Source organism: Mercenaria mercenaria, unplaced genomic scaffold, assembly GCF_021730395.1.
Source record: "Mercenaria mercenaria strain notata unplaced genomic scaffold, MADL_Memer_1 contig_3368, whole genome shotgun sequence".
In the NCBI taxonomy this organism is placed as follows: Eukaryota; Metazoa; Mollusca; class Bivalvia; order Venerida; family Veneridae; genus Mercenaria; species Mercenaria mercenaria.
In genome coordinates, this window is record NW_026461497.1 from 18,265 (window position 1) to 38,232 (window position 19,968).

General features: G+C 34.3%; 2 protein-coding genes across 3 annotated transcripts in view; one reads left to right on the forward strand and one right to left on the reverse strand.

Annotated features, from left to right (window-relative positions):
* LOC128552998 (uncharacterized) overlaps window positions 1–19,757 on the forward strand; it is a 35,291-nt gene extending 15,534 nt beyond the window's left edge. The window contains exons 12-15 of the mRNA XM_053534098.1: window positions 925–1,077; window positions 4,504–4,671; window positions 17,808–17,936; window positions 19,175–19,757. Coding sequence (XP_053390073.1) covers window positions 925–1,077; window positions 4,504–4,671; window positions 17,808–17,936; window positions 19,175–19,215 — 491 coding nt within the window. The 3' untranslated portion in view covers window positions 19,216–19,757. The remainder of the gene's footprint in view (window positions 1–924; window positions 1,078–4,503; window positions 4,672–17,807; window positions 17,937–19,174) is intronic.
* Window positions 13,270–16,503, reverse strand: LOC123531140 (uncharacterized). 2 transcript variants are annotated; one of them, XM_053534099.1, is made up of 4 exons: window positions 16,404–16,503; window positions 15,349–15,619; window positions 14,806–15,171; window positions 13,270–14,669 (listed from the first exon to the last, which is right to left on the reverse strand). In XM_053534099.1, the coding sequence occupies exons 2-4, from the start codon at window positions 15,530–15,532 to the stop codon at window positions 13,504–13,506; spliced, it is 1,716 nt and encodes a 571-aa protein (XP_053390074.1). In that variant the 5' UTR covers window positions 15,533–15,619; window positions 16,404–16,503; the 3' UTR covers window positions 13,270–13,503. The 2 variants fall into 2 exon arrangements, with proteins under 2 accessions (XP_053390074.1, XP_045167856.1); XM_045311921.2 differs by lacking the exon at window positions 16,404–16,503 and adding an exon at window positions 15,922–16,163.
* Window positions 19,758–19,968: the final 211 nt, after the last annotated feature.

Consider the following 19,968-nt stretch of genomic DNA (forward strand, 5'->3'; position numbering starts at 1 on the left):
GCCTATGATTAAATGATACACGGCGGGACTTCTGGGGTCTTCCTCCACCATTAATGGAGGGAAAGTCGTCGCCATATGACCCATAACTGTCAGCGAGACGTTAAACCCATCAAAAATATTGGTTGTTTATGTATAAGCTATTCCATTGTGTGAAAGTTATAAACAGACAGTTATTTTAGACATTGATATCTCAGAATAATACTGAAGTAACTATTCACTGCATTGTGTAGAATATTAAGTGAATGATAAATATGTAAATTCTAAAACTCAAATTATCAGAGAAAATTTATCGGATATATTAAAAATGTAACAAAAACACACATTAATGATTTTGTCCAGACTATTTGTCCCTACAGCTATACAAAGCACAATAAATGTAATTGTTTGATATAAATTCGTTTAACGTTTTTAAGTTATTTTTCTAGATGAAGTCTAAAAATCGTTTAATGTAGTGGTGGATTAACGAAAACCGTTGGCAAGGTTAACTTGCTCAAATTAACAGGATCTAATTTCGACGTTTTGCGCCGAAACTCGAGTCGTTCCTAGCTAAGATTCCAAACAAGGTCAATTTATCATTTCCAATGCTCGTTTTAAATTCTTTTATATATTTTTGTTTCAAGACAACTAAGCACAGCTTCCCAAAGATAGACGACAATTCGTCGTACCCAACGATTAACGGTCAATGTCGCTGCTAAGGATCAAAGTCATGTATGAAATGCTCTATGCACTTACTACAAGTTTTTTTTCAATAACTTTACTGTCTTTAACAGAGCGTGTTCTATATTTCCCTATGGGCTAAATTATCACTCTCCATATTGATATGACGTTATATGTTCAACTACTTTGAATTTCGATGTCTTTATTTATACTGGTTATGTATGAAAATGCTTTTTGTAAGTTAAGAATATATCATTGTTATTTTAGGCGATGATCCCACACTCTCTCGTCCTATAATAACAGAACTTCAGAGTTTTGTTTCGGAAGATAGTTCTCATACAACGGGAGTAATTCCATTAATTGCTGAAGCCAATTTTCCAAGCGCTAGATCTCGAAAACCTGAAAAACCTCCGGTTCCAGGTAATTCATATACTTCTTTTTATTTAATACATTTTTGTAACATTCAATATAAATGACACACTAGCCGGTGTCTGTTACATTATTCTCGATAAATTATAAGTTGAAAGAAGCCCCTTCTGATTGGAATCCATACTGTTACCGTTCACCAGTCCGTCTGGTACATTGTGCATTTAAGTCCACTGTATAACTGCATTTATCACATGATTGACGTCGCGGGAGTGTAATAAAGCCATTACATAAAAATGATAATACACTAGTGTAATAAACCTTCGACGTCGACGTCGTTTAAAGTTTATGAGACGTTGGTCAAATTGACTTGTTTTTAATAGCTAAAGGAAGAAGAAATTTTTCGGCAGGAAAAACTAACATGTGATAAAAAGAATATTACATTTGTGACTTTCCACATTGAATTCATTAAACTCGTTGAATAAAATTGATAAAATGCTCGGCGAACCTCGCATTATATTATTTTATTCAACTCGTTTAATAAATTCAATATGAAAAGATACTCATGTAATATCCTCTATTTATAACTAACAAAGAACACTCATTTTTAAGACTATTTAGAAAAAAGTAGTATTCAAGTCTTTAGCACTAAAATCAATATTTCAGTTCTGGACTAAAAAATTCTCTCACGCAAAGCGGATTTTGAAATACATTTTTAGATTAAAATTTCACATGATACGATAAATGCGCTTATTACTAGTTACGTAGCACCATGTAAATGAGTGAAAGGAAGTTTTATATCTTTATCTAAGTCAAGGAGGAGTACCGTATTTTTATAAAGGTCAAAATATGTGGGTCATGAACATGGTTTATTTTTTCTTGTGTAAGATAATGATAAAGATAAACCCCTATTGTGTTTTGTTTGAGGACAAAGTCATCATGATCAGTCAAATGCATATCAAAACGTCACGCCAAGAAGAAAGTTCATTAAACCAGACGGGTCTGCTACTTTTTTGTCTGGTTGCATTCAATGGATAGTTTAGATAAATCACCATTAAAATATTGGGAAGAGAAATGGAGATATCATGTTGTTTCTTTTAGGCAATGTTGCTTCTGACGCTACCTACAAAAATGGATGTATAACTAGAGCAATGAAACGCAAGCTTATTAAAAAATCAGACAAACCTTGTCTTAATTACACATATGCATATTTATACATTTCGACCGTTTTAAAGGTATAAACCGGATAAATGCATGCTAGAATTGAAATAGTTATTCAAATATAAGACTCAAGAACTGAAACAAACTATGAGTATTTCTTGAATTCATTTAATATTTCTATCATAATGCCCCCCATAGGTGGGGAAGACCTATTGTTTTGCCTTCGCCGTCTGTCTCTCCATCCGTTTGTCCGCATTTAGCTTGACCGGATTTGGACGAAACTTCACAGGAGTAATCAGTAATAAGCCTAGTTATGCATATCGTCGGCTCGTACCGCTTTGCCGCACAAAATGGCCACAAAAGATAAAATAGAAAAAATGTTGCCAAGCTTTCACAGGTCAAACTGCTGGTCGGATTTTGACGAAACTTCACAGAAGTGATCTGTACCAAGCCTAGTTGTGCATATCGCCGAACTTCCCGCCAAAATGGCCACCGGACTTAAGATAGAAGGTATTGTCTGGCTTTCAAAGGTCAACCTGGCTTGATTACAACATAATATACAGGAGTGATCAACTCTAGTTGTGCATATGCTGGTAGGTTCCGCTTTGCTGCACAAAATGGCCACCAGTGCTAAAAATAGAAAGATGTTGTCCGGTTTTCAGAGGACAAACTGCTGGCTTGATTTCGACGATTTCGACGAAATTTCATAGGAGTGTTCAGTACGAAGCCTAATTATGCATATAGCCGACACGTTCCGCTTCGCTGCACAAAATGGCCACCAGAGCTAAAGATAGAAAAAATCTTGTACAGCTTTCACAGGTCAAACTGCTGGTTGAATTTAGACGAAACAGGAGTGGTTATAACAAAACCTAGTTGTGCAGGTTGTGCATATTGCTGCACGGAATGGCCGCCAGAACTGTAGAAAAAATCTTGTCCGGCTTTCAAAGGTGAAACTACTGGACATATTTCGACGACACTTCACAGGAGTGATCAGTACTGAGCCTAGTTGTGAATATCGCCGACATGTTCCGCTTTGCTGGCTGCACAAAAATGCCACCAGAGCTAAAGGTATACTTAGCGGGAGACATATGTTTCTGTGACAAAAACACCTTCTATTTTTACTACCTTACATAGAAAAGTAAACACAATAAAAATAATTCAAAATTCACAATGGATAGCTTTGTTTCTGTATTACTGTATAAGTCAGACAAACACCCTAATATCCGTTTTTAAGATATTAACATCCATTTCTAGGACGCAGAAAGTAAATCATTTATAGGTCAGGTAATTATGCGATTTTTACCTTTTTTGTTAAGTATTTTTCTCCACACATATAACATCAGTGAACTACCATTTTTTCATAAATACATTTTTATAAGATAAAAAATAAAGACTATATAATCATAATACCGCATTTTCTTTACTTTCCCTCTTCTTATTTGTATGTAACATCTCTGTTTTCATTGCATTTGCATTTCTATCTAACCTTTTCTCTTTAAGGCAAGTTAACTTTTCACACATTGTTACAATTAACAAGAACTGTTCGCCTTTATACTTTCACTAAAGCCTTTAGAAAAATAAATAAATAGCACAATTGACACAGCACTAAACGTTGCACAGTAACAGCTTTTGGTAATGCCCTTGACAGCATGCGTCCGTAACTGCCACAGAAAATACATCACCGATACACAGATACTGGTCTACAATATAGGTTCTAAACTTCTGTTCGAATAGATTATTGAAAGGGCCGAACATATTCAAAGAAGTTCGAGTGTACCGACTGATCTTCCTGAACAGTGAGCCATTCGTCTGCATAACAACACAAATCGACGAGCTGAAGGTCCTGCCAAGGGATAAAGATAAAACATAATTATAGAAGAAAAAACTGTTACACGGAATATGAATAAACAAACTATTTGGCAGGTAGTTTTGTGCATTTCGAAGCAACAATTAGGCACACCGGTACCTGTATTAAGTATTAATGAACAACGCCGATAGAGAGTTACAAGAAGTAACATCCATGATGCCCTTGCAGGAAGTGCTCTCTGAGAAGGCGTGGTCGATTCGAGGTCTTATGGGTGTCGCCGGATGTGACAACAAATGTGACGTTGCTTAAAGCGACGTAAACATTTCCCCATTGTCCCTCAACTGCCCCTATCTTTGCTATGAATGTTATTTTTTACTTTTTATTAGCTACATACTTATTTCTACATGTAATACTGGTATACAGCGGCAATTAATGTGATCTAAATGATTTAACGTAATAACATATCGCAGTTTTTGTCCATATAATCTGTTGTATGTAATTGATTTTCATAGCTAAGAAACCGAGATATATACCATCCACTCCGAGATTTAAATCAGATTTGGGAAATACAGATGGTAGACGTTATACGCCGCAGTTCATGAACAAGTCAGATATTGAACTTTCTACTTATTCACAACAACAAGATATTAAAACTACACATGAAGACAGCAATGATTCAGGTTTGTACAAACGGTATAATTCAAAAACCTATGTAAGTACTCAGGGTTAAATTTAATCACTTTGATATGATTTAAATAAACGGATATCATTGTTTCTTTTGTACCAATGCAAGATTAAATATTTATTACATATAAAGTACAATAGCCATAAGCAGCGATTTGGGGGTTTATTCTTAAAGCATACATGTAATGTGGAAACTTCATCAATTTGTTGCCGATTACATGTGTTATGTATTTAGAAATAAATGTTTTTGTTTGCTAGCTTTATCAGTCTATATTGTTTTAAGTCAAACAGATGTGGTAGAAGTTATATAGTGTTCATTTAAAGTACAAATAGCCACTATGAGTATCACTCCAGACAAATTTTTTAATGACCAGATACCGTGTATAAATACATCCCGAAAAAGGCATTAAGTATATACAACACTTCTTTGACTATAGGTCAAAGAGTTTTTATTCCTTCCAAAGTATATTTATGATTTGGAAAATATAGATTATTTAAAGTACCATCAGCTAGTTAAATGCATACCACAAAATATAAAGGTACAGATGAAAGAGAGTAACATAGTATATGATAGAAATGAATCTTTACTTACAGCACTGTCTAAAACAAAAGCACCAAATAAGTTTTTTGTATGAAATGCAAATGAAGAAAAAAGAAAAACAAAAATTAAACAAGAAAGTTATAACCCATATGTTATATATTGACGATTGCGTTATAAATATACACTTGGACAAGAGCAAATCTTTAGTCCTGAATTTAGGGATACCAAAAAGAGAAGATATGGTTTTTTCACGGTATACTCAGCACAACAGCACTGGCATTATTGAACATGAATGTTTATTGCTAAATCTATAAAGGCTGCCAAATTATAGAAACCATTGCACTAGTGAAGGCCAAGCTCATTGGAAATTATAAAAATCAACTCGCAAAAAAAAAAAACCATCAAAATTTCCATACAATGACCAGGAACACAATCACAGATACAAGATCAAATTATTGACCATAGCCACTAAAAAAAATAATACATGTAAACAAACATTCAGACATCTCGAATAATCAATTTACAATGCTGCACTCTGTTCCAGTATGTGGAACTACACGCAGCCTTCTCACTTCACATCGGCACCTTACAACTGTAAAAGTAAGCAATGCCACCAGAGACAGAGAAACCATTCACATCACTACATATAGGTAAAACAAAAAAAATTTAGCATTCAAACCCAAACAACCTCATGCAGCCATACATGTGCTGAAGTAAGGAACACGTAATGCGCACTGTATGAAGACACATGAAAAAGAACGCTTAAACAATTTTCCAGTGAAATAATTACATTCTCAACAAATGAACAGCCCTTAAACTTTAATTTACATAACGACATAATGCAGGCAGCACAAATTGCTAACTTAATAAAATTCATAACAGGTTGCTGAACTTCAAATCATCATTTAATCAATAATTACCAACCTAATTCTAGACAAGCAATAGGCAACGTCTTGCTAAACCACAAAATGTGATGCTGCCAAACCCTGCCAAGCTCCCTCAGCAAAATTTAATTTGGGAAAAATATTCCTCAGAGTGGACTTTTGGTTATTTTTTAACAAAGTTCATATATTTCTAGACATAAAATCCCCTAAATAACTACTGGATATCTGGCACATTCCAGGCTATAACTTCCTACACTCACAACATTTTAGTATATGTTCTGTTGGGCAATCTGCAGTACCGTATTTTTCATTTCAGTAATACAATATAGCCTCCGCATAAAACAAACAGCAAAGAAAACCAGGACAGCACATAAATACTAGATGCCCACGGGCAACATGTCGAGCCCGTCAGCTGTCAGAAGGACTGGGAGTTGCACACGACACTCTGTCTCATTGAGGCAAACATTTATGCCAAATAAAAAAAAAATTGCAAAAAGTTACAATATAAGTTATTTGTAGTAACAACAAAGGGAAGTAAACGTTAAAAAAAAAAAAAAAAAAAAAAAATAATTCTAAGTCCACACAAAAATTCTAACCAGTAGAGATAGGTCAAAATACATCTCAAAATTGGATGTAACATGCATGTTGTACTACAGAAAAGTGGTCTTGATTTTTCCCTATGACCAGTAATGAAAAAGTTACAATATACTATTTTATAGTAACAACAAAGGGAAGTAATTCTAGATTTTTGCGAATGACACTCTGTCTCATGATGGTGAACAATTGTGCCAAGTTACATCAAAATCCCTCTATGCATGAAAAAGAAATGCTCCGGACAATGCCATTCTTGTATCTGACCTTTGACCTCTTAAGTGTGACCTTGACCTTAGACCTAAGGACCTGGTTCTTGCGCAAGACACTCCGTCTCATGGTAGTGAACATTTGTGCCAAGTTACATCAAAATCCCTCCTTGCATGAAGAAGAAATGCTCCGCAAAAAGTTGTCATTCTTGTAGCCTTTGACCTCTAAGCATGACCTTGACCTTAGACCTAGGGACCTGATTCTTGCGCAGAACACTCCGTCCCATGATGATGAACAATTGTGCCAAGTTTCATCAAAATCCCTCCATGCATGAAGAAGAAATGCTCCAGACAAAGTCATTATTGAATTTGACCTTTGACCTCTAAGTGTGACCTTGAACTTTGAGATAGGGACCTGGGGTTTGCGCATGACACTCCGTCTCACTGAGGTTTACATTCGTGCCAAATATAAACAAGATTGCTCCATGCATGTCAAAGTTATGGTCCGGACAAACAAACCCGGACGGATGCACCCACTGACGCACGCACATACACCGAACAGCCATTTGGACAACTATGTCTTCGCTTCCGCAAGCGGGCTCGACAATAAGGGTATTGCAGCATTCAATTGTTAATAAACAAATTACATAAATAACTAAAATTGGATTTAGAGCTGATAAAATTCTGTTTCACAACCAACACTTATCTAAATGCCCATTGTGATTTTTACCCCCCTCCCCCAAAACCCTGCCACATTGCTTAGCCGAAGGAACTAAAAGCGCACGTACGAGCTATAAATATAACAATAAAATGTATCAAAATGCAGTCGTTTACATGTTTTCCCTTATAATCTAATGTAGGTGGAAACTTGAGAATGTTATGTTGTATTTAAATTCTGCTAAATGACATGTTTTATCCAGGCCCGAGCTGAACTTTTTCTCAAAATGGAAACTTTATGACAATGCCATAGTTGCAAAGGGAGGTTAAAAATACCACCTTTGGTCATCAATAAAGGCAATAAGATGCTAAAATTTTAATTCCATCATGAGCCCAGTGAAAAAATATAATTATTTTGATATTACAAACGTCTCTACCATATATTTCCCATCATAACTGATCAATTTCCTCAACTTCTGTGTCAGCAACGAACCAGGGGTGCGTTTGATTCGGGTAGAGTCCAGAGTAGGGTTGGATACCGGGTCCCGGTATCGGTACCGTACCGAATAATCACTTCGAAAAGTACCAGTATATACCGTTTCGTAAAGAACCGGTTCCTATTTCGGTATTTCCATAAAAGTAAATAAACAAAATAATTACCAAATCCGCGGCAAAAGAAAGCAGAAAATAAGCAATTAGTATTTGAAACACAGTAATAACACGATCGACATTGTTTACTGTGACACCGCTCAGAGTAACATGGAGAGCTGGCCTTGCGAATAATTTCGTATGCTAAATATTATTATAAAAACTTCTTTTCCCGTCGTTTTAAACTACGTAAATCATACTTAATTGCAAAATATACGACAGTTTTTGCTCTTTGTCATATTCTATCAAAACAAATGATAAAAAGAAATTATTTGAAAAAAAAAGTTACGAAACTAAGCTGTAACCTACGTAAACAAGTCATCGGTTTTCACGAACTAATAGAAATACGTTTCAAGCGTTTTGAGGGTTATTTTTCAATGAAAATTGTGTTAAAAAAAATGTTGCACTTTAAATACATTACTAGTTAACCTGGTTGAAGATTTATCATGAGTGACAATAAGTCTGACTTGTTAAATGGGTTAATTTGAAAGCTAGTAAGTGTTGAATTTAACAGTTCTCGTCAGTGCTGAGCAAGCATTACTACAGTCAGTGAGTCCTTATTGAGCGACGTATCTACTCTGGTTTTTTTTTGTTGAAAAACTCTAGTCTGTAAGACATGTTTATTTCTTTTACTTTTTCATAGTTCTAGTACAACATCAAATTAACAGACTTAAAATGTTTATATATCAAAACAATTTTTTCTGTATAACTACTTAAAAGGGTGTATTTAATACTAACCAAATCATTGCTTATGTGATGTACTTCAAAGCTTGGTATCGGTATCGTTAAAAATACCGTATCGTTTCGTTGGTATCGGTATTGGTATCGGACCGCTTCGTCCTTAACGATATCCAACCCTAGTCGAGACTCGAGAGGAATTTTAACACTACCACCAATCAAACGCGAGTCGTGCAACACTAGTGTTGAGGCCACAAGCCAAGAACATGCTCCTCCTGTAATGGGGAGTGTAGTCAATCAAATATGCGCTTGACTTAATTCTAAATGGCGACAGCAGTAAGTGAATGATTAGAACCGAGCTAGTACATTGCAAAAATTAGATATTAGATTCTAAGATCACGTTGTGAAACAATACAGATTTTTCAAATAAGTGGAGATGGGTGATTTCAGCTAAATATGCTCAACTTTACCCAACTCAAAAATTACTTTGCCTGCAGTGCATATAAATTAAAACCAAAATGACTTATAAAGGGAAAATGAAATGTTGTTTTTTTTTAATAATAAAAATTATAAAAAATATTGTTTGTTTGCAGTGCTCTAATATAGATGCTTTCCCCCATTTCTGCCAACACAGACATGACAAAAATACAAAGAAAATTCAAGCTGTCAATATTTAGGCTTATAATGAATAAATTATTACATTCTACAGAAATAAGTATCGTTAATACAATTTTTTCTGTATGCCAGGGCTTCCTGCTAGGATTTGAACCTAGAATTCTTACCGAAGTAAGCGTGTTTCCTTACACTACAAGAAGTAACCCCATAGCAACACAGACATTTTAGAGCATCCTAACACTTTCATTTATATAGAATATAAAAGTGCAATTAGTTCCCAAATCTGCAATAACAGATGATAACTGAGAAGACATAGAATCTATACAAAACGGCAACCTATATATTATATATGTGACGGTGACACTTCGAGGGCTGAGCGCGAAACTATTGTATCTTGTTCTTTATTTATATACAGTTACAATAGTTTCGCGCTCAGCCCACGACTTGTAAATATATTGTAAATATTTCAACGGAACAAAATTTAATACATCATGAACTGTTGTGATATGTGCTGATAAATTGGCAACACTTGGTAGTCTGTACATGTAAAAATAGCAAAACCAACCGCACCATGAGAAAACCAACATAGTGTGTTTGTGACCAACATCCGTACAGTCTGGTCAGGATCCAATCCATGCTGTTCGCATTCAACGCCTCTTGCAATCAGAGAAACCGTTAGCGAACAGCATGGATTCATGCCGGTTGCAAAATCACTATTTTGGTTAGATCTATACATAGATCTCTGAATTCGGCTACCCCTGTCAAATAAAATACAATAAAATACCCTCAGTCAGATAAAATACATGTGATCAGCTGTTTAGACGGCATAGAAGCTATGATTATGAATATATTTTGGTCTTCTCAATCTCATGGTGCAGCTCAAATGAAAGTGAATTTTGTTGTTGTTGAATCTATAAGTGCCAAAGTTAAAAATATGTATCATATTTATAAACAAACAGATGCGATAACCGGATCCCTTGACCCTATGTCTACCAGTCTGGGTATGTTATAATTTAGTAAATTTAGACTGGTAATTGGGAAAAGCTGAAGTAAGTTACCATCAAAAATGCCTCTTTCCATTTGTTTTTTTTAAGAATCTATACATTTGTATGAAAAACAAATATCTATGAGGCGTTAGACTTGAACTTAGATTATTAAATAAATGATTAAATCAATTATTTTGGGACGAACTGTCAAAGCAAGAGCGAGTAGACTGGGAGCGAATCAGCAGTATGCCATTATTTACGCGTATTTTTAAGACCTTCGCCTACTTAACATTAAACAAACAATGAAGAACAGCAAATCTATAACATTTAAATGAAATGGGATTTGTAACTGCCTGTATTGATTTGAACAAACCTACATTTCATCAGAAAATAAAAATTCTCGGAAGCTTACCTCACAGCCGCCGCCATATTTGTTTACCAAAATCCCATCAGCCAATCAGGCTACAGAAGTCGCTGGTGGTTACCTGTTGTACTTTTTCAAAGTTCGCAGGGGACCAGTCTATTTCTTGTGGTAGAACAGTAATATGCTAATTGTGTAAAAACCTTCACACAGCTCGCCCAATCAGCTGTTTCTTGGTGCGTGATTAAAGTGCCGCCATTTTATTCAACTTTTTCCATGCACATTTTCATAAAAAATAAACAATGGCTAAGTGGTAACTATAATATCAATAATTTTGCCACAATAATGTTGTAAATATGTATTTGAAAATATGCATGTAAAAGGATTTGCATTTCACTACCTGTATTATGCCTTTATTTGATATTTTTCTCTGGCTAAAATGATAAAATTTGCAATTTTACATGCAGTCAAACTCGGTATATATTCAGTCATGTAAAAAAATAATTACAGCGTATTGTAAAGTAGACCATGAAGAACAAAGTCTTAGGGAATTATGTTGAAATTTTACCTGGTCAGTGAAATATACACAAAAATCCAAACACAATCAATTTATCCAATTTGTTCTATATCTGTTCACACATAAATTCATAATTTACAGTTACATAACTGTGATATAATGTACAATAAAAACCATCTTATCTCCCAATATAAATCAATAGAGTTAGTGTAGTGTTGCAGTGGTTTTTCTGGCTACCTGTGGTCAGTGATACATGCACAAACATTCCAAATTAAATTTGCATGGGGTTGTATTTTTGTGTCAAAATCAAATGCAACAACCATGAACAATCTGGGAAAAAATTCCAAAAGAGTTTGTAGTATAAAGATTGTTCTTCAAAAGTAACTAAATTGTGTCTTTGTAAATATGTGTTTTAATGGAGTTTGACTACACATAAGATTTTGAACAATATTTTGGGATAAGCTTCCTCTCTAAATGAGACTCAAACATTTTACTAGTGACATATGTACTATAAATCATCATGAGCTTCTAGCTGATGATAATTTGGCAAACTGTTAAGGCTTTAGTGCAATTTTTAAGAGAGAAATGCTTGGCCTGAAAACCTGAAATTATGAACTAAATTTGGGCAGTGGCGGCATCTTAATGTATGACACACCAATGCAAAACTCAAAACGTATACATGCATCGCGTTTTTTTTGGACTTTATACTACTAGCTGATTAGCGGGAAGCTGACCATAGAATATTGCATAGCTTAATCTGGCACCTCATTATGTAAGATTATAAAACGATTTACATACCCCAATCATGTAGAGATTTACCCTAAGCCTTCTTTACGCAAGGGAAACAATCTAATTATATAGTGAAATTGTTGAGTGAACACCGTTTCTTAATCCTAATCCTGCCCATGTTATATCAGTGCAAAGGAAAAGTAACCTATCTATGATAAATGCCGGTCAATAGCTATTCATAGCCAATGTTGATTTGTTGTGCCATACCAACAATAAATAAAATTTGTATTGTATTGTATTTTATTGCCATGTATAATTATACAGTTATGCATCTATCAGTCTTGAAATTGATTCCTTCGATTTTCTCATATTTCTAGATATTTTTCCCATACTTTGACGCATATGTATGGGTAGCTGAGATTGTTCTTTTTCCAGCAGTAGCCTTTTCAACTTATTTCACTTGTGAAATTCTGTGTTTTTTGACATTTTAAAAAAAAATCGTCTGTTTGCTGACAAATTTCACCACAAAAAATGTCCTACTTTCCCCATGGCAATCAATTATTTGATCTTTACATAGTTTTGTATTAAGGTTGCTAATCCATGTGGCAAATATGCATGCTTTTCTCATGTTAGAGGTAAAAAGTGGGTAGTTTGGATGAGGTAGTAGGTAATTGTCACCTAAGCCTATCATGAAGTCTTTGCGGAGTTGTCTCCATTTTTTCCAAATATTTCATCCGGGCTCATTTTTTTTTTCAGCTCAAATAACTCTTTTTCAGGAAATGATATTTTAATAATTTTTTCAGTCCTTGTATTCTGATGCAGTTAACTTCACATACATATAGAAAGCTCCTTACTTGAAGTTTGTATTTTCAGTTACAATGCCTACGGGCCAATGAGACCAGAAAATGCTTTGTAAACACAAAGCCTCTGTAAAACTTATGACGCAATACATCATAAATTTACGCAGATGCCCACGAGAAATAAAGTCTCTGATTGGCCGCTACATATCACGTGGTAGCGTTGACCTACCATAAATCGTTAAAGTAAGGTCTTTGGCATGCTGACACTCATATAACATGAACAAAGCAAAGACAAAGTGTACATACCTTTTAATCAATATCCCAGCAGACAATATATAAACTATAAAAAATGAAAACTTCCTTTAAATATGCACAATCCCCCTACAAAAACAACATATAAAGTCCGCCATTTTGGAAACCCACCAATTTTCGTGACCTTGACATTGTATTGTTTTAAAAGTATACAGCAGTTCAAAATATCTATTCCAATACAGTTGAAGCATAACCACAGTACAGGTTAATATTTCTGCAAATATAAAAACAGAAAAACACAACAAAAACAAGGTTTTTACAATATTTTCAATTGGTTTCATTTTTTATGACATTTCTAATTTACTCTTCAGTCAGTTCAGAATTTCTTTGGTGGCATGGACATTCAAAACTGTCATTGTACCTGACAACCCTTTGAGGACAGCAGAATTTCAAGTGGGTCCAGTGATCACATCCAGCAATGTCGCACTTGGCCCATTTAACAAAAACCAGTGACACAATATTTCTGAGTTCCTCAGGCTCAAATTTATGACATACACAACATTTTTCTGAATCAGTAATTTCAGTGTCTGAGAAGTCAGACGAGTCAGAAGGATATACAACAACTTTTGAAGGACCGGGCTGGGGTTCGAATCCCAAGGGTTTCTTCTGAACATTTTTAGGTTTAGGTAATTTTGATACCTTTTTATTTTTAGACACTTTACCTGTTTTTGATGACTCAGTTTTCCTCTTTTTCTGACCCTCAGAGAATTCAATGATTTTTTTCTCAACAACTGGATTAGTAATACATTTACCAGATACTATTTTGCTAACAGTATTTTTATGTTCCTTTTTACTTTCAAATTCCTGCTTCTTAGCAATCAACTCTTGGTCAGGAGAAAAAAAGTCCCTGGGATCACCGGAAGGCTTTTGAGAACAGACAGTATTTTGTGTCATAGGTGTGAGGTGATAAGCATCTGCAGGAGCTAATGCAGCTTTAGAGATTGCAGCTGGTTGAAACGGATAAATACCTGTTTTCTGAAATGCAGATCTCAAGTTACTTGCAGATAATCCAGCTGCATATGCTGAACATGCTAACTTACAAACATTGTACCGAGTAATTCTAGATTCTGGACTTGTTCGTAAGAATTTGTGACACTCTGAGTTATAAACACGCTGCAGTGGTCCAAAGCACCCTACATCTAGGGGTTGTAATAAGTGACTAGTATGAGCTGGAAGTACAAATAGTATGATATTGTGTTGCTTGGCCCATTCTATGACTGGAATGTTAATATGGGACCTGTGCCCATCAAAAATTAGTAAAATAGGCTGGCTTTCATCTGGCCTTTGAACAAATTTAAGAAAATGATCATTCAAGTATTTCAAGAATGTGTCTGAATTGGACCAGCCACTGTCAGTTACACAGCCAGACACTCCTGGTGTAGATTCAGCAAGTAGCTCATTATTCATGCGCTGTCCTATAAAGATAAAATATGGTGGATGTTGAGTTCCAAGTGCATTCCCACAACCTAAAGATAAAAAAGAAGTTTGGAAAAATTAATTAGATAAATAGAAAAGTAATCTCCTTTTTTCTAGAGCTCTCCCTACTTGAATTTGAAAATTTCAAAAAAAAATTTAATAAGTAAAATATATGGAATCACAAACCTAAGATAGTAGTAATTGAAGATCTTGGTGAAGTGATGGCTGGTACTGCATGTACACCTTCTGCAACAACCTTCGGCGGACGATGTTCAGTTTGGACTCCCTTCTCATCAAAGTTGTATATGCATTCTGGTTTGTCAAGAAGATCATTGGCCAAAAGTACAGTGTGAAGATTTTCATAGTATGAATTAACAACATGTTCAGATGTTGCTTGAGCTCGTTCCTTTGCCAGTGCTCTTGGACTTAAAGTTTTTAATTCTGGCCATCTCGATTTAAGTCCACTGTACCATTTTTCTGATAGAGGCTGGTCTTTAGATCTCTTCCCGAGGTGCACTGCATAATTTGAAGCTTTAGCAATGACTTCTGGACCTAAAAGTTAATGATAACATTTTAAAAAGCCCAATAAAAAACTGTTGATGTTATGCAGTTAAGCTCCTGTTATATTTTGAATACAGTTAGGGTTGAAGTATTGCACATTTATGACTGCTCAGTATGTGATTAATAAATGAGAAGAAAAGCAGTTATGTATAAAACTATGCCAAATACCTGTATAACCATAACCTAGTGACGCCATGTACTTCAGATTGTTTACAAATAATGCCTCTTCCTCTTCACTGAACAATGGCTGAGGTCCTGACCGGACTGTCTCAGGATCTACCTTATGCAATACCCTGTCTCTGAGCGTCTGCATGGGTACATTGTACTGAATTGATGCCCTTCTAACAGACATGTTTTCCTCCCTCACAGCCTGATAAGCATTAGTAAGAGCTGTAGGAGAGTAATATCTGTACTTTACAGCCACCTTTATGGGATTACACTGAAAAATATCAATATACAAAACAATGATAACATAGCTAATTGTGGAAAACAATATAGTGAAATGAAAAAAATATGTAAGGAACAGAGTTCATGAACTGGACTGTAATTATAAACCGAACGTATTCTGTCACATGACAGTCACGTGACTAATGGAGCAGACGCAGCAGCGGGTCCGTGGAAGAGTATAAAAGTTTTTCTCTTTACATGTATAAAATAATTAGGAGTTTGAAAGAGGGACTTTTAGGGCATAGTAAATAAGGTAAGAATACAAACTATAATAAAATAAATTAAATTCTTTACCTGTTTGAAGCGCATTTTTTACGTTTGACAGCTGCGTGATAAACCTTTGACAGTTCTTTGTTTACGCAAAAAGTGATGACGTCATATGCAAGTCGTGTGAGGCGCGCGTGCACTTTTTGTAAACATCACGAAAATAGGAGTATAACGGAAATAAGCATGTCAACGATACATAAATATAAACAACATAAAGTAGGTCAATATCTACTTCACACCTTATAACCAAACTTCCCTACTACAAATGACTGAAAATAATACTCTTACCCTTATTTAATAACACATAACTGCCACAACATTTCTTTTATTAACATTAATAAAAGGTGTAAAATTCCCAGCCATAAACACATGCACATATGTCCACGGCTATGTCCTATCGCTATATAAACATCAAGCCTTACAAAAACCCTACCTTCAAGATATCAACAACATCATAAAGCATAACATATACATAACAGTTCCATATATATATATATATATATACGTACCTACTCCATTTCAAACAACGTTTTCCATTTCCTTTCACTTTCACAAAAAAACTATATAAATAAAATGGCGACAAAATTTTCCAGTAGACACCTACTAGAGCATGCGCGTAATCCAATTTCACGTGACCGTTCAACAACTAATCAAAATGTTTCAGATATTTAATTACTTTTATAAATGGAAAATACATAAATCAAATAAACGAACATATTACATACCAACACTTTATGATAACATCTATTGATTCTCTCAATAAAATTATACTTTGGCACCTCTATGTTGCAATTACACGCCATCCTTCTTGACACATATACGCATGCGCAAAAACTACGTCACTAGCTCTGCTACAAAATAATATGACAAAAGAGAAATATCCATAGGTACCTATGTAAATAAATACCCTTCAATAACTTTCGTCATGAAAATGAAGCCAAATGGGAAGATGTTTTAGATAAAGAAGAAATAAAATGGAAAAATATATACCGACAAGTATTCAAATCAACCATAGACTCAAAACTGAGAAGTTTTCAATACAAATATATTCACCGTCTTATTTCCACTAATAAGTTTCTATTAAAGGTAAAATTGAGCAATTCAAGTCTATGCGATTTTTGTAACATGTATGTAGAAAGTCAAGAGCATTTATTTTGGGAATGCCAATATGCTCAACATATGTGGAATAGATTAACTGATTTCCTAAGTGCCTTAAACATCTCAGCATACTTTAATGTAGAAATAATCAGTTTTGGTCAATTAGGAAGCGGACAAAGTAGAAATGTAATAAACTTTCTGATCTTTTTAATGAAATCCTATATTTTTCAGGTGAAAAATAGAAAACTTTTACCTGTCTTTGACAATTTTATTTTATATTTGATACTACGAATTAAAATAGAACAGGAAATAGCCACAATACATAACAAAATAGAACAGCACAGGCAAAAATGGTCAGTTTTTGATAGTATTGGAGAAATAATATGAGCTGTCTTAATAACATTTTGTATGAGCTAAAAAAATGCATTTTTCCATCAAAAACAGTATATAAATTTTATCGAGAACATCCAAATCTTCATTTTCTTTATTTGTTTTCATTCTTTTCCTTTCTCTCCTTTAATTTATTGTTGTTTTTTTACCCTCCTCCTTTTTTATCACATTTTTCCAATAATATAGACATATATAATAAAAGTAAAATGAATATTGAAGATTAATTAAGAAAGTACTTTGTTTATCAATATTGAAAAAAAATAAACTGGCACTAATGTATTTGTTGTAAATGTGCTGTATTTATTGGAAATAAAAATATATTACAAAAAAATAAATACATCCCAACCTCGATTTTTCTCAAACAATTTCTGCAAATAGAGTTGTCTTGTTTTTCTTAGGTCTAACCTCAGTTTTCTGTTTTGAAGATCCTGGATTAGAACACGTTGAAAATAGAACTGATACAATACGGACAGAATTGACACATAGCAAATACAGCCATCCACCCGTTCTAAAACAGGTTGATTCTGTTGAAAAATTGAACCATCCACTGACAGGTAAACAAACAATTATGGTTTATTGTACTGCTTACTCAATATATGAATTGCTGTTGACTACCCCATCGAGTTGGGCCTTTTTTGAAGATTCGATATTAAAAGACATTCGTCCTGAATCATGTGTAGAAATTGTAAGGCCAGAAATATACCAATGTTTACAGCTATTCAACCGGCGCATAATTTTGCACCCACTGCTTTATTTCCATTAGAAAAAAATCAAAAAGTCAATTGGAAGGAAAATATGAAAAGTAAGAACTTTTTGATTTATTGAGAAATTTTCAAAATATAAAATCAAGTGATTTAAAGTTGATCGAGTAGAATCAAATAATCGCCGCTAACAAAGATGACCCGGTTTGGTTCCAAATTGTTGCTTTAGTGTCGGAACTTTCATAGTTGTTAACTTACCTATTTACACATAGAATATTACCTATTCATAAAGTTCTGCCACTTTGGATATGCCCCTCTTATTTTGTTTTTGTTCCATTCACTTGCGGTGCGTAACCGTAGCGGTTTCCAGCAATTTCCAGCAATTTCGCTTACCCAGTTACAGAAATGTTGCCACGAATAATCTCCAATCGTAACCGGTAATGTGGTATTTCCCAAAACCGCGCGTGCACTCTGTTGTATATGCTTTTTGGATCGTTGGCTATCGCTACATGGTTCCGTGTTTTTCGCTTCTTACATAATAAAATTAGGTTTATTGGGCAAAGAATTATTAGATATAGGAAAGATAATGAAATCAAATGATTTAAACTTAGGTACTACTGCAAAAAGTATTAAATGCAAAAGTAAGGAAACAAATGTACTATAATACAGTACAACTTGCATTTAGAGACCACCTCAGGGATGAGCAAATAGTTGTCCCCTAAAACACTTGTCTATAATTAAACATAACTGATTTTTTACTAACACAAGAAGCAACTGTAAATTGGACTCTTAATGCAAGTAGTGTCTTGATAGACGTAGTCTATCGAGCGAGTTCGACTGTTTAGATTTCTTAAGCATTATAAATACCACAAACAAATATACAGAAAAATCAAAGTGAAACTTTTTTTATACTTTCTTAGAGACATCTAGGTTAAATACGTTCTATCTATCATATGTCAGTTGAGACTTCAATATATTTTGGTACGCTAAAATGCACATTATAACCTTAGAGGTATAAATGATGAAACTGGCAGTTTGCCCCAAAAGCCTTTAACACATACAGAAAGTTGTAAGCTTTGTTTGCATTTCAGAAAACACAAAGCCGTCGGATTTACGGAAACCAACAAAATAAGAGTTGCAGGCTTACCAGAAAACATCAACAAAGATGTAATGGAAATGTTCTTTGAACATAAAAGTGGCAGTGAAGTGAAAGAAGTGGTCATTGACAAAGAAAGCCAGTGCGCGATCATTGAGTTTCTAGATGCTAATGGTATATTATTATCATATTTATCACTCAATCTGAAACTTCTTTAATCATGAGAATATACAGCGTAAGCTAAGATACATTTTAGGAGTTGAACATTCTTAACGTATTCTTCTGAAAATCTTAAAAATAGGAAAGCCTGTTGTATTCTCTAGGTTAAAAGGAAATTGCATACGACGGTTGTTCGAAAAACAACACAACCTTTCTCCGCTTTAAGTTATCCTTTAAGTTATATACACGATAGGAACACAGTTGAAGAGATTGACTTTTTAGTTACATTCAGTATGAACTTCACCGGAATTAAATAATGAACAGGCAAATTCAATGTATTGGTATCCAAGCCGAATGGGTTTATGGTGAAGAATGGCAAAGAAATATATCCGGAAAAAGTTAAGGATGTTATTATTAGGAAAATAATTTCATTAGTCAGAATCAGTTCAACGAAAAACATATGTTTAAGTGAACAAAATAACTATATGTTAAGTTGATCATGAAACATTAAATTATTTTGAATGGAATATGTTTACTGTAATAAGAGATATTTGAAATGTGTTCTTGAAGTGTAAGTAGAGCGAAATATTGTATTCGAGTAGTTTAATAAGTAAAGAACACAAATTTTAC

Excerpts from the sequence above, each read along its gene's own strand:
- LOC123531140 (XM_045311921.2), bottom strand. Across the intron at positions 15,172-15,348 it reads ACTAGGTTATGGTTATACAG|GTCCAGAAGTCATTGCTAAA; the intron begins GTATTTGGCATA and ends ATTAACTTTTAG. Across the intron at positions 14,670-14,805 it reads TTCAATTACTACTATCTTAG|GTTGTGGGAATGCACTTGGA; the intron begins GTTTGTGATTCC and ends TTTTATCTTTAG.